The 13,518-nt window shown below is 40.6% G+C and overlaps 7 protein-coding genes across 7 annotated transcripts; 5 read left to right on the plus strand and 2 right to left on the minus strand.

The window, feature by feature from the left end:
• Nucleotides 1–517: 517 nt before the first annotated feature.
• VTP21DRAFT_9325 (uncharacterized protein) lies at nt 518–1,162 on the plus strand (the record flags this gene model as incomplete). Its single annotated transcript, XM_069400270.1, has 1 exon — nt 518–1,162. The coding sequence occupies one exon, from the start codon at nt 518–520 to the stop codon at nt 1,160–1,162; it is 645 nt and encodes a 214-aa protein (XP_069254213.1).
• An 825-nt stretch (nt 1,163–1,987) lies between these two features.
• Nucleotides 1,988–2,701, plus strand: VTP21DRAFT_9326 (uncharacterized protein; the record flags this gene model as incomplete). The annotated part of the gene is made up of 1 exon (XM_069400271.1): nt 1,988–2,701. One exon carries the CDS (start codon nt 1,988–1,990, stop codon nt 2,699–2,701), a length of 714 nt encoding a protein of 237 aa, XP_069254214.1.
• Nucleotides 2,702–3,326: 625 nt separating this feature from the next.
• VTP21DRAFT_9327 (uncharacterized protein) lies at nt 3,327–4,627 on the plus strand (the record flags this gene model as incomplete). The annotated part of the gene is made up of 5 exons (XM_069400272.1): nt 3,327–3,722; nt 3,790–3,908; nt 3,978–4,149; nt 4,238–4,303; nt 4,382–4,627. The coding sequence occupies 5 exons, from the start codon at nt 3,327–3,329 to the stop codon at nt 4,625–4,627; spliced, it is 999 nt and encodes a 332-aa protein (XP_069254215.1).
• A 685-nt stretch (nt 4,628–5,312) lies between these two features.
• On the plus strand, nt 5,313–5,954 carry VTP21DRAFT_9328 (uncharacterized protein; the record flags this gene model as incomplete). Its single annotated transcript, XM_069400273.1, has 1 exon — nt 5,313–5,954. One exon carries the CDS (start codon nt 5,313–5,315, stop codon nt 5,952–5,954), a length of 642 nt encoding a protein of 213 aa, XP_069254216.1.
• Nucleotides 5,955–9,323: 3,369 nt separating this feature from the next.
• Nucleotides 9,324–10,019, plus strand: VTP21DRAFT_9329 (uncharacterized protein; the record flags this gene model as incomplete). The annotated part of the gene is made up of 1 exon (XM_069400274.1): nt 9,324–10,019. One exon carries the CDS (start codon nt 9,324–9,326, stop codon nt 10,017–10,019), a length of 696 nt encoding a protein of 231 aa, XP_069254217.1.
• A 425-nt stretch (nt 10,020–10,444) lies between these two features.
• On the minus strand, nt 10,445–12,653 carry VTP21DRAFT_9330 (uncharacterized protein; the record flags this gene model as incomplete). Its single annotated transcript, XM_069400276.1, has 4 exons — nt 10,445–11,089; nt 11,165–11,310; nt 11,405–11,951; nt 12,018–12,653. The coding sequence occupies 4 exons, from the start codon at nt 12,651–12,653 to the stop codon at nt 10,445–10,447; spliced, it is 1,974 nt and encodes a 657-aa protein (XP_069254218.1).
• A 366-nt stretch (nt 12,654–13,019) lies between these two features.
• On the minus strand, nt 13,020–13,494 carry VTP21DRAFT_9331 (uncharacterized protein; the record flags this gene model as incomplete). The annotated part of the gene is made up of 4 exons (XM_069400277.1): nt 13,020–13,039; nt 13,101–13,227; nt 13,285–13,362; nt 13,486–13,494. The coding sequence occupies 4 exons, from the start codon at nt 13,492–13,494 to the stop codon at nt 13,020–13,022; spliced, it is 234 nt and encodes a 77-aa protein (XP_069254219.1).
• Nucleotides 13,495–13,518: the final 24 nt, after the last annotated feature.

A 13,518-nucleotide genomic window follows, 5' to 3' on the forward strand; every position in this document is an offset into this window, starting at 1 on the left:
TATGAATGCCAACAGCTGAGTCCGCCGAGAGTCTAAATATCACCACCACCACCACCACCACCACCACATTGTACCAAAATAATCCTATTTTTAACATAGTTGAAGTACAATCAGTTTGCGCAATTTAAAAATGAACAATCATCAGGCCAAGTGTGCAAGTCGTGCCACGGAGGTTTGCCAAGAGAAAATTAAAAGAGTGCCAACGTGGAACTCAGTCGAATGCAACCTATTGTAATAGAAATGTGCCTTTGTGGCACTTGAACAAGCCTACTCATCAGTGTAAAAGTGATTCTACGGAATAGGTGGAGAGGGTACAAAAGAACACCGGAGAGGAATGTCCAGATGCCTGAGAGTTCTGGCAAGAACTTTAAATCCGGCTGATGGCGATAGCCCAATATATAAAGAGGCTAGAGAATGGGGATGAGAGAGGTTTGGCCCATATTACTTCTCTTCCTTGAATTATTCTTTCCCCTCATTTTCTCTACATCTTATTACAATCATTTCCCAATAGAACAATATGAAGAGCGTCCTTATTATAGCCGCCGCCACTCTTGTGATGGGGCTAGCGGCAACTTCGCATGCGGCTCTTGCCGATGCTGAAACTAATGCAGTTACGCTTGGCCAAGTCCAGTTGGTTGAACGCGGTCACCATGAGGCAGAGAAGAAAAAGCATCACGGAGCTGGGCATAAGAAGCACCACCACGAAGAGGAGAAAAAGAAGAAATCTAACAAGAAGAAGGAGGCAAAAAAAAAGGAGATCGAAAAGAAGAAGAAGGAGGCTGAGAAGAAAAAGAAAAAGGAAGAGGAGAAGAAACGGAAGAGGAAGGAGGAGGAGGAAAAGAAGAAGAAAAAGAAGAAACACCACGACGATGACGGCAATGACGATGACGATGACAAGGATGGTGAAGATGATGGTGGGGATGACGGTGAGGACGATGGCAATGACGGAGACGAAGGAAACGATGGAGATGATGGGCAAAACGACGACGAGGGCGACGATGACGACAATGGTAATGAAGAAGATCTAGTCAAGCGTGACGGTGTGCCTCCTCGCCGTCGTCATCAGAAACACCAGAAGAAACATCAGAAGAAACACCATAAGAAGCAGCAGCATAAGCACAAAAAGGATCAAGGTGCCCATGTCAAGGGACATCATGCATAAATACCTATGCGATAGACAACCCCTTTCTCCTAACTCTTAACCTCCAACTCCTATCAACTTAATTTATCGTTATTCTCGAGTCCATAAGACTGTTTAATTTCCGTCTTACAGGAGGTCGCCTCTTAATTTTCCTCTAGTTTTCTTCGAATGTTTAAATTTAACTATTAAGCAAAAAATAAATTGGAAGCTGGATTCCCATTGAATTGGCTCCATCATTTCCTGTCGGAAGACAGAAGAGTGGACTTGATTATTCTACTTTGAGCGTGGATCAAATGAAAATGGGAAAAGCCTGATGGTTTGTTAGGAGCCAATACTTAGTGGCCGAAAAGAAGACTCGTATTTGCTTAACCCATTCTTAAAGCTTAACTAGCAGAGAAGAAATCGCATGGGATCTCGCCCTAACACTATGGCCCGTTGAAAATCTGCTTACTATAATCACGCATGCTAATGTGCTGATGTGAGCATATGCTTTTTTTTTCTCATGAAGAAGAATATAGCAAGCCTCCTTGAATCCGGCTCGATAACATTTCTCCTGTCGAAGCTCTAATTCTCAATTTGTCGTACAAGTGCACAGACTCTCGCCCCTGCATTCCGGGAAGAAACTAAAATTTCTTCTCTGCTATTGACAATCGCACCAATTTGGTTCATTATACTATCCAACTGTGAGAAAACAGCATCAATGTAATTTTGCCCGATGCAAAGAAAAAAACGTTGCGAAAGAAACATCGTGCATTATTGAATTTAAGAAAGAAATATAAGCACCCCATTGCAGTAAGTCATAGACGGCGTCTTTATGAAAAATTATTTTCAACCAAAATACGCTAAATGAAGACACCGACGCTAGTGATTCTCACCGTTTTATATGCAGCTCGAGTCCAAGCCCTACTTGAGTCTCGATGCGTTCCTGCTAATCATCACCCAGAACAACACCAGCAAAATAATATACGTGACGCCACCATAGCTTCCTCCGCTGTTGTTAAGGCATCTACTGTTCAGGGTAGCGCTTGTGCTCAATTTTCTCGCATTAGTCCCCAAAATGTTAGTGGCCCCAACCGTTACCACTCTAATCCTCAGGTCCCTTCAGTTTATAGTAAAAGAGCAGAGGAAAGCTCGAAGGAATATAGACCAGCAATTCTTAAGGGAGAGAAAGGTGCTCAGAATCCGAGGGACAGCAAGTTGCAAAAACGTGACATTAGCTCCGTTCAAGGACAAGAGAGAATGAAATCTCTTCAATATACATTGAGAAACTCGAGGCAAGTTGTCAGCGAAAATATTAAGGAAATATCCAAGACAGAGCCGCCAATGTCGCCCAGGCATAAGAATATTGAGAAGTATACAATTAAGCGAAACAGGATAGGCACAAGAGGGAACAGCAGGACAAAGACACGAAAAAGTAGGAGTATAAATAAGACTAAGCGGGACAAACTTCAGAAGCGCCAGCGTTGTAAACGAAGCGGTAGATTGAAGATGGCTGGAAAGAAAGGTGGTGCTCAAGATCAGAATGGCAAGCCCATTGCTGGTGCAAAGAAAAATGTTTGAATTTATAACAAAACGCAGTAGCAATATAAATATAGCATGTTGATATATGTATTCAATATTGGTCGACTCGATTTATAACGCAACAGAATTTGACCGTAGCAAGGAGAAAGATTTTTCATTGCTTTATCTTTATCTTTATTGTCTTAATAGCAGAAATTAATTATGATTTTGATGTCTTAATTCTCACTATAAGGACTGGAATATCAGCGAGATATTATGCAATTTTTAGTGATAAACCTGCGAATAATTTCAGTGTAAAGTTGTATTGGCCACCATTCATATACTGTATTGTGTCTGTACTCGCAACCTTGTTAAATGAAAAGGAAACTGACATCGATCAATTTTTAATTAATTACGGTTAAAAAACGGAATATGCTCGTCCTTTATCATCGGCGCCTTTTTCTCTTAATCGTCTAGAATTGATTTATGTATTATTTCTACTTCATTCATTATCATATTGTTTTCTTTTCATTTTATCGCCATTGCATCTCGGGGGTTTCTTATACAATTAAATTAACGCTAGATTTTCACACCGACATTCTTTTTCAGTTACCCTGCTCCATTCAACTTCTACAGTTCATAAAAAGGCATCTCGTTGTATTAACCAGAAAAAAGCGAATCCAGGATGAATCGCCATCTTGATCTTCAAACCGACGATATGCTGGCGCCATCGTCGCCCATGCATACGCCGCGCACTCTCTCCACTCTATCGATGCGCTCCGTTCGCCAGTCTGCGGCGAGCTATGGCGGGACAGGTCGACTGGACACTCTCACACCAATGCAGGAAGTAACGCTAGAGCGATTTCGTGAGGACATTAAGCGTGAAGGATATTTTGACCCGTCGCGCCATGACGATCATTATTTATTGAGATTTTTACGAGCTCGCAAATTTGATGTCGACGCCACGATGCAGATGTTCTTAAACTGTGAGAAATGGCGTAAATCCTTCGGTGTCGATGAGCTCGTACGAACATTTGAATTTCCCGAAGCCGAGCAAGTGGCACGATTTTACCCGCGCTACGTAAGTCACCAACGAATTTGTTCCCCCGGCATGGTGCTAATGAGTAATTCTCGTTTGGCCATCATAGTACCACAAGACGGATCGCATGGGCCGCCCTATTTATATTGAACATCTTGGTAGTATTGATCTCAACGAAATGTTTAAAATAACTACTGAAGAACGAATGATTAAACACTTTGTCATCGGGTGAGACTTTTACTACTGTATGCAAACCAAAATTTTGGAGGGTTTATCGTTTTCTCCACTACTATATAGCTACGAGCAACTCAACAGCGAACGCTTTCCTGCGTGCTCGGCTAAGGCAGGCCGTCATATCGAGCAGTGCTTTACCATTTTGGATTTGAAAGGCATTAGCATGATACAAGTTCCAACAGCCATCGGCTTTGTTCGCCGTACATCAGCCATCGCTCAAGATTACTATCCAGAGGTAACCGGAGCATGCCATATATAAATTTGAGTTTGCTAGTACTCCAGGGTTGAACGCTAACATTGCTTTTCCTTTTGGGCTCCATTAGATGATGGGGAAAATGTATGTAGTTAACGCGCCATTTTTATTTTCATCCATTTGGTCGATGGTCAAGGTACACTCTCGACTAGGTCGAAGTTTCCAGAATTTCCTCAATAGAACGAACTAACGATTATTCATTGCTGCGTGATAGCCCTTTCTCGACGAAGTCACTGTAAATAAAATTCATATATTGGGCAGCCGCTTCCAGTCCGCCCTTCTGAGAGATGTAGATCCGGAGAATCTTCCTTCGTTTTTTGGTGGAAAATGCTCCTGTTCGAATCAGGGAGGATGCCGTGTGAGCGATGCGGGGCCTTGGCAGAATCCACAGTTCAAGCGGAAAACAACAGAAGACTCGGAGAAAAAAGCAAATGGAGACATAGAGTCTGAAAAAGTGTAAGGAAAAAAATAAATAGACCAGGGTTCGGATAGGTCCGCTTTTATCATACATAAAGCTAAATTTGTTTTCCAGCACATTCACATGTTTTGTTCTTGTATTTTTTTTTTCTCGTTTTCTCTATCTTGAAGATAAGCAATTTCAAGCTTGAATATTCAAATCAACCTGCGATGATATGCAAAAACAGTCCGCAAGCTGATTGTAAAATGCTTCCAGATATGGAAGACAATATTCTACTAAAAAGGCAGGCTAAGAACAAACAAGCTCCTTATAGAGCATAGAATCTGTCGAGTTAATGAAATGCATTACGGTCTCTGAGGTCGGCAGGATTACAAACCGGTGTGCAAAATGTCCCTTTCCCTCTAGGCGATCCCCCATCTCGCACCTAAGCAAGAAGTTGATATATTCAATAAACCTTATTTACCAACCGGTACTTAGCATACGTTTTCACACCATTTTCTTCCATATTAGTCCAAATCGAATTCTACTCATTCAATTCTTGCATGCTGCGAAAATCTCAAAGTAGGCCTATATAAATCCCTTCGTAGTCAAGTGAGGAACCGTACATTTGCCTCCCCTTCCTTCTCTTGCTTACTCATAGCTTTCTCTTCTTTTCCCACTCCTCCACTTATCCCCTACTTCATCCCATTCTTTTGCAATTATTTTCTAATCAATTATCATATTCACTATGAAATCTACATTGATTTTTGCTGCATCTGCCTTGCTATGCTTTGCTATTGTTTCACACGGGGCTCCTCTAGGAGGATTAGAGGCGACCGGAGTAGCAGAGGATACTGTTAAGCAAGCCGAACAAATTGTTGGTCAATTGACTGGAGGAGTTAGTCCAGTAAAGGTTGGTGGAAATCAAGGCCTCTTGCGACGCACAGAGAACCATGTATCAGCAAAAACCCCAGTACAGTCGCCAGTTGATGCTTCAAAACACGTGAAAAGTGAGATTGTACACTCAAAGGCCGCTGTCACTCAAAAAGCCCCACACCTTTCCCGTCGTGAAGGGGAAGACGAAACCGTCGATCAGGAAGAAGATATTCTCGAGAGCCTCGAGAATGAGGGTTCGGACAGCATTGTTAAAGTTAGCGAGAACAAAGAAGAGCTTCCAAAGGTCCCCCAGCAACTCGGGGATGCGGAGGGAAAGCTCTTCAAGAGTTTGAAAATGGCTGGCCTTCAAGGAGTGGTGAAGCGTAACTCCGGCGTTAATGGAGTTGCTGGCGGGGCAGCTGACAACCTGGTAGGCACTGCAACTAGCCTTGTAAATAAGGCTTTGGGAAGTAATGTGGGAAGTACTGCAGGGGGTATTGTCCAGGGAGTCTAATTACTGGTAAATGGCTTTTCCTGTTTTCGAGTGGTGCCAGCTCTTTTATCTAAAGAAAAGCAATGATTAATTCATATAGACATTAACGATAAAATTAATGTTGGTACTAGTCTACTTTTTACGTGACCAATATTTAATCACGATTAACATTCATTTATTAACATCTTAATCTTTCGTTTGTAACCCATCTATTCCCTTCATAATCTTTATTAAACTTAATTTTCTTTAGAAAAAAATATCGATTTTATAAAAGATCAAGTATGATTTCTACAAAAATTTAAGAATTTGGTTTTCAAGAACTGCAATTCTTCGAGTACCCTTAACTTTAAGGGATTATAGTTAATGCTCACACTAGCGTACTTCCCTAAGCAAGCTGATTTGAACCTTCTTTTGAACTTGACCTTTGCTTATCATTATGCTTCCTCTTCATCGAAAGAGACATAGTTGATTTATTTATTTATATATATAGCATCGAGTAGTGTAGCACTATTAATTCTCTTCAATTTATAAACTTGAAGAGTTTGAATCCCTATGGTTGTTTCTTTTCTGTCTCATCATCTTCGTTAGCGGTGCCAATCAAATGATAATTATACTTTTCATTACTTTTTTCACCTAAGCTATATTTCGAACCTGGGTGCTCAGCTGGCAAGCTTTTATTCAACCAGTCTGTAGTGATTCTAATTGCCTACGAGTTCAACTAATCCATTTCTATCAGTCCTCAGATTAATCATTCTTGATTATTCACAAAGAAAAATATCTCAGTGCTTGTGCAATATGTTGGATGTGAATTAATGCAAATGTATAAAATCCAGTTTAATATTACATGATAGGCCATTAAGAAAAATTCTGCCTGTATTGAAAGGACAATGTAGCAAATAAAGCACAGATATATGATTCAAAAGTTCAATCATATATTGATTATTCAACATTAGCTTCCATAGCCGATACTGAAAATATGGGGCCAATTATGATAAATACTTAGTAAATTGATAATTTACACAGAAAAAATTTGAACTACCTCCGTTTAGGGTTGTAAACAAATAGGTTCAACTTGGTCGCATGTAATGTTAGCAATTATCAGGGCCAATACAAAAATTTTTTTGTACATGATGTAATGGTTGTTGTAGGATTGTGGTTAGAGCAGTTACCAAGGGTTGGATTGGAGAAATTTGAATATGCTAGTTTTATTTTGTAAAAGAAACCCAGATCAATTGCTTGTATTTCTCCTTGGTTATAACAACCAGGTTCTTTATTGGAAGCTATCCATCCCTCAACAATATATTTGAATAATAAAGGCTCCATCTTTTGGAGCATGACTCTAAATCCAAAATCTACAAGTTATCGATATAAAAGCATTTGCTACCATAAAACTACGAAGTTTTAGAGTACATACATGCCCAATATCAAAATTCCATTGAAAATGCTGTTAGAATCTATATCACACCACCAGGAAATAAGACCAATACAGAGATCTATCCAGTAAAAATGCGGCTAGGGGCAATTGAAAGTAAACTTTTCCGATTCCGGCTTTGGAACCACCTGTACTTAAGGCAAATCCTGTGGAATTTATGAAGTCAATGCATACTTTTCTTTACATTACTTATAGATGATGTTATTGTTGCATATCATGAGAGCAGTGGATTCAAAGATCTGATTGGGAAAGCTAGACCAAGCGAGTTCATTCATGCTTCAGTTTAATAGGCCAAGTTAGCATTCTCTTTTATTGATATTACAATATGAAGAGTTTATTCAAGGCAAGGTCTAAAGCAACATTCGCATTTAGAGAAAGTGGGATAATTGTACGAAGGGAAAACTGAGGGGGGTAAACCCAAGACAATGAATTGATAACAAATGACGTAAATCATTAAATAATATGCACAACTAAACATGTATTGGCACTACTATTGAATTAGAAGCTATTAATTATGCAAAAGAAAAAGCCCATTTTGACTTAGTATTTTGCATGCATGATGCGTAATATAAGATATGTGCAACTATATGTAACGAGCTTTAGAAAAATGAAACAGGGTGCAGCGCTCGAAAACTTTGGTAGTTGACTATACTCCTTAGAGAATCCTTTGTGCTCAGGCACAAGCTTGGATTCAAGTAGTTTCTATCCTGCACTTACTATATGTGTGCCAGGTTGAGTGGATCCTTGTTTTAAAGTCACAATTGTTAGGATATCTACTCTTCATAGACTAAAGCGTCTAAAAACAAAATATCGAGCGTTTCTCCATCATTCGTTCTCAGTGCTATGATTATTTATATATTGATATTTGCAATTTCAAGCCTTCTTTACACAAGTGCACATTTTATGATATTTTACTAGCAGATATGCTAGTTCAACTTTTCCTAGAAATTGGATTCATTCACGATAAGTGATGCCTATATTATTTGGATGATTGTTTCGATTTATTTAAGTCTTGTTGGAGGTGGCGTTCTAGTTTGGAGCTTTTCATCTCTCTTTAAATACGTATTCTAGATCATCCTGCTCACGAATCGCCCTCTTTGGAGGATGCACATAAAGCCCTGATAGGATTGAGAATACTTTGTTCAAAATTGCATAAAGAGTATTCTAACTTTGTTCATAAAACCACCAGGGCATTGACTTATTTTCTTCTATTTGACCTTAATAAAATATACTGTAACTTTTTCTTTCAGAAAGTAACCCCCGACAGACCGTGTTGCCTTCACGAAGTTCGTTTGATGCGTAAAATGCAACTTTCAATGAGCATACTGTGCATGTGGTCAGGCGGTAATGCAAGAATAGGAACTTTCCGTTTCATTAGATATCCCTCTCAGGGGTTAACAGAGCTCGTTTAGCCTTTGAACTCAGAGAAAAAAGAGACAATGGGTAAGCGCATGTAAATTTGGCACTAATTTAGTAAACCCGATTTGGCCCATATTGGGAATAGCGAGGGGAATTTGGCCTTCTCTTATCAGCTGGGAATTTAAATTAATGAGATGCTTTGATGTTTGCAGCGTTTTGAGCCAGTGCGCACACCTTAAATTCATTGATGGTGTCATTGCTGTTATTTCTGCGGTCAGTATTACTTTGCGATGATCCCAACAAATTCATCACGCAGGCTGCTGTTATATTCCATCCACGCAATCAATTTACCGGTTACTGGCACTGACTTTTACAACTTGAATTTCCTTATTAGTTCATATGGAACACTTCTAAGTGCATGTCACAAGAGGAGAAAAGCGGACATATATAAGTCCCCTTGCGATTAAAAATGTGATTCAACACATTTGCCCATCCACTCTTTTCACTTTTCTTCCCTCTTCGATCCTCTCCTACCTCTATCCTCCACCACCTATCACATTCATTTCTAGCCTCTCCACTCTCCAATAATTGCTTCAAACATGAAATCCCTTCTGATCATTGCTGCTTCTACTTTGTTGTGCTTTGTCGCTCTCTCTGAGGCTTCTCCTGTTAAAGCTACCACTGCTAATGCTGCTCCCGTTGAAGCTGCACCTGTTGAAGCACAAACGAGTCTCAAAAATCCCCAGCAGGGCACCCTAGGTGACGTCACTCACTTAGTTGATAATGTTGTGGGAGTGAAATTGCAGCGCCGAACAGAAAACCATGCCAAGAGTGCAACTAACAAAGAGGCTAAGCCAGAAAGCAAGTCTACAGTGAATCCCAAGACTCATGTAGAAGGTTCGGTCCCGGCTGACGCTAAACCCAAACCACAGCTTGCTCGCCGCACTGGTGAGGCCGCAGGAGTCGGTGTGTCTGGCGAGGATGGCGTGAAAGTTACCGAATCAGCTGTGGGCGGAACCCATAACGTAGCAGCTAAACCTCATATCAGCAAAGTCGGACAAGCCAAAGGGCAAATCATCCAAGGCCTCGACACCGCCGGTGTTAAAGTCGAGAAGCGTCACACTCAAAACACCGAGACGAAGGATCTTGTGGATGTAGCCGGCAAAACGGCCGGTGATGCCACAAGTCTAACAAACGGTGTAACTGGTGATGCAGCTGGAAATCTGGTGAAGGGAGTCAATGTAGATAGCATTGTGGGTAAAGCCGCGACTTTGGTTAATGGAGTCAGCGTTTGAACCCAATGAAGAGGTGTTATTGTCACATTACATTCATTTTACATTAGCTTTCCTAGTTTAATTTTATATATCGATTTACTTAATTGAATACTTGATCTTTTATTTAAGAAATAAAAGATTCTTAGTAGCCGATTGTTAGATAAATCCATTGGATAAGAAATAAAAAGATTGCCCCCGAAAACCAACACTACTGTTTAGTAAACATAAACTTTCACCGGAACAGATACATATCAGATATAGAGTAACTAAAACGATTTTGAATTCGATAAAAAAAGTATATCTGGTTTATAACTTTAGAAACATCGACCTTTGAAGATATTTATTGATTAAAACGAAAATTCAGTCACCAAAAAAACAAACATAGCATACAATGTTGATCAATAGGGGTCCCAGATAAGAAAAGGCTATAAAAAATTCAAGAGAATTTAATCGGAATCCGAGTCCGACCTAGAAGAGGACTCAGAATCAGAATCAGACGAGGAGTCACTATCATCTGACGAGTCGCTTCCACTGCTGCTACCACTACTGCTATCGCTATCCTGCCGTTGTGCTCGTCGCCGCTCCATAATTAATCTCGGTGCATTTTTGAGCCATTCGCGCAATTCGTCCGTCAGTGCTCCAAGTCCAATGGCCGTGAAATAGTTAATGGCAAACCGAGTGTTCTTGGGATTATCCTGCGGGAATAGCCCACCAAGCTTCTCTCGGATTTCGGGCTCTTGCAAGCGATCATTCAATGCCTTAACTCCCATACTGCGACTCAGCTCCTGGAAGAGCACCATCAGGAAAATGCGTGATGATGAAGTGGTGCCATCCTCCGTGAGCGTGATGCAGGAGAGAACAGTCCAGCTAATCGAGTCCGTAGCAAGCAGATGATGGAAGAATTTGGAAATATTACGCAGTTGGTTGTTCTCGTACCGATAGATGGTTTCATAGTGCTCGCTGAAGCAGGCCTCAAATGTCTCTGACCAGACGCGATTGATCTTGGCCATCCGTTCACCAATTAATCCGTAGAAATTCATAAAGGTGCGTTCTTGAGAGCAACAAGCGATAATCATGTTGCAGAACTCTTTCTAAAAGTTGTCGAATATTGGGTCAAAATTAGGCTGAGTTGCCGCCAATAAGAAACTAAGAAAGAATAAACATACCTCTTGCCCCTCCTCGAGGTTGAGTTTCATTAGCTTGTGACAGCATTCTTGATGATCAACGCTAGACATTATAGTGAGGTAAATTTTACGTCGTAAATTGGAGAGATTGGTATCAGTTTTGTCATGAATGTCGAGTTTGTTGGTAGCTATAATATGTGCAGAAAATTAAGTCATAACCCAGGGTAATAAAATCAGCAAGGAAAATGATCATGGATAAGTTTAAAATGAAGCAAAATATACCTGTTTGTGTGTCGTCCTCCTCATCCTCATCCTCCTCGTCGCTTTCTTCCTCCGATCCTTCTTCATCGGAGCCTTCGCCCAAGATCTCTGCTTTAATTTGGGCGTATCGCTGCTCGTTCTCCATGTAATCGGGATCCAACTGGAACACATTCAGTCGCTCCTCACCTTCGAGCTCCTCATCTAGGCTCAAATCGTGGGTGATTTGGTCAGTCTCCTCCACAAGGTCAAGCTCAGGCGCAATCGGGGGGTTGTCCTTGTAGCGGTCTTTGCGCACCTGGAAGAGCACTTCAATCATGTATTGGATACGCTTGTCAATCGTCCCTTCGCGCAAAATTGCTCGTAGACGATCGAAGATGGCATTGTTAATTTTTGGAGCATAATCGGCAAGGTGAGCACCCACTTCTTTCATGAAGCCGACAGCCACTTCGACGGAATCATCGGTGGGTTGCTCGGTGAGAAGTGCGAGAATTTGAAATGAAAGAATATCTTCTACAACAAATTGATTGGTGAGATGTGCAATAAATGAGGTAGTCGTGAGGCAAATATTCTAATAAAAATAATGCATAAATATTCAACATTGGAAGATAAAAAAAAAATAAGCAATATTTGTTACTTTATCATTGCGCTTGAAAGCTCTTCTAAATTGAATGATTAATCGCTTGACAAGCAACTCGCCCACTTGTGGTAATTTTGTGTTGATGACAGCAACAAGCGCAGCATATACAGGTGTGAAAGGTGTAGCTGCTGCTTGAGCCTTCATGATTGAACGAGCAAACAATCCACGACCGCGCACAAGATTTTCTCCGAACAATTCCGGTATAATTACTTTGATATTAGATGTGTTGACTTTGTTGATCAAACCGTTAATACTCTTTTTAAGCGCCTCCCACGCCATACGTTGGTATTCCGGCGAACTCTTGTCCGTTAACTGCTGTTGCATCATGCGCAAGCGATGCGGGGGGATATAAGCACCACCCGATCTCAGATTAAACTGCATAGCAGTTGGTTCTGAGGGAGGCGCTGGTGCAGCTGTGATTTTCATTTCTTCTTCTTTAGGAGAGGGAGAACGATCATTATTACGCCTTTCTCTGGATCGAGAATGATGTCGACGCTTTGATCGACGTTCATCGGGTGAACGAGATCGGGAGTAAGAACGATTATATCGTTTAGAGCTTCGAAACTCCGGAGATCGTGAACGAGAGTATCGTTTTTGTCGAACACGAGAGCGAGATCTGGACCGCGAGGGCATCTGCTTTTGTCTTTTATAAAGGTCAAGTGATGAAGAAATCTATTATCGATGTAATTGAAAACGATTTCTATTTTATGTGGCGCAGGAGTATTTATTATTTTAGTAGAGAGAAGTCTAGAAATAGAAGAGTAGCTTACATCTTTTGGAGTATTAAGTAGGTCTGATTTTTATTTTCTCAATAAGAAGTCTATTTATTTAAGTTATGATTAGGAATTAGCCTATAAGTATTGAAATAAGTTTACAAAGCTTGAGTAGAAGATTTTATTAAGAAACAATGGGGGCTAACAGTTCTTAATAAACGAAGATATTTTCCTACATTTACGGTACTAAACCGGATGCAGCCACTGGAGTCCAGACTTCATCGGTTTATTTAGCAGACACTAAGCCTAGGAGTGGGATACAATCGTTAGCGACGGAAGATTTTGTATTCATATGATGTAGACATACCGGGGAAACATTCGACACCCTTTTTTCCATGCTTATTTTCAGCATGCTCCTCCAGTGCTTTCTCCCTCACGGTGCAGAGGAAGGCCTGGCGACATACTTGGCAGATAATGTTCTTAGCCGCCTCGTTCTATAAACATGAATTAGACCTTAGAAGCTAAATCGAAAGAATCAGAGTAACACTTACACTTTTGAGCTGGCTGGACTTACCACTCGATGCATCTTTCTTTGCATTACGTTCACGCTTGTGTTGTGCCTTCTGACCCTATTAATATAAAGATGATTGTAGATTGTTTTGGATTAGACAAGTGCAGTTATGTCAGAATCTTGTGTTTGGGCTAAATTGAATAGAGCCCTTTTCAAGAAAAAGCTCAAAAATGCATCTTACGTTGCCCATTTTCTTCGATTCCTCTTAAAAGAG

The sequence above is a fragment of the Calcarisporiella thermophila genome (assembly GCF_041956535.1).
Source record: "Calcarisporiella thermophila strain CBS 279.70 unplaced genomic scaffold VTP21scaffold_5, whole genome shotgun sequence".
In the NCBI taxonomy this organism is placed as follows: Eukaryota; Fungi; Calcarisporiellomycota; class Calcarisporiellomycetes; order Calcarisporiellales; family Calcarisporiellaceae; genus Calcarisporiella; species Calcarisporiella thermophila.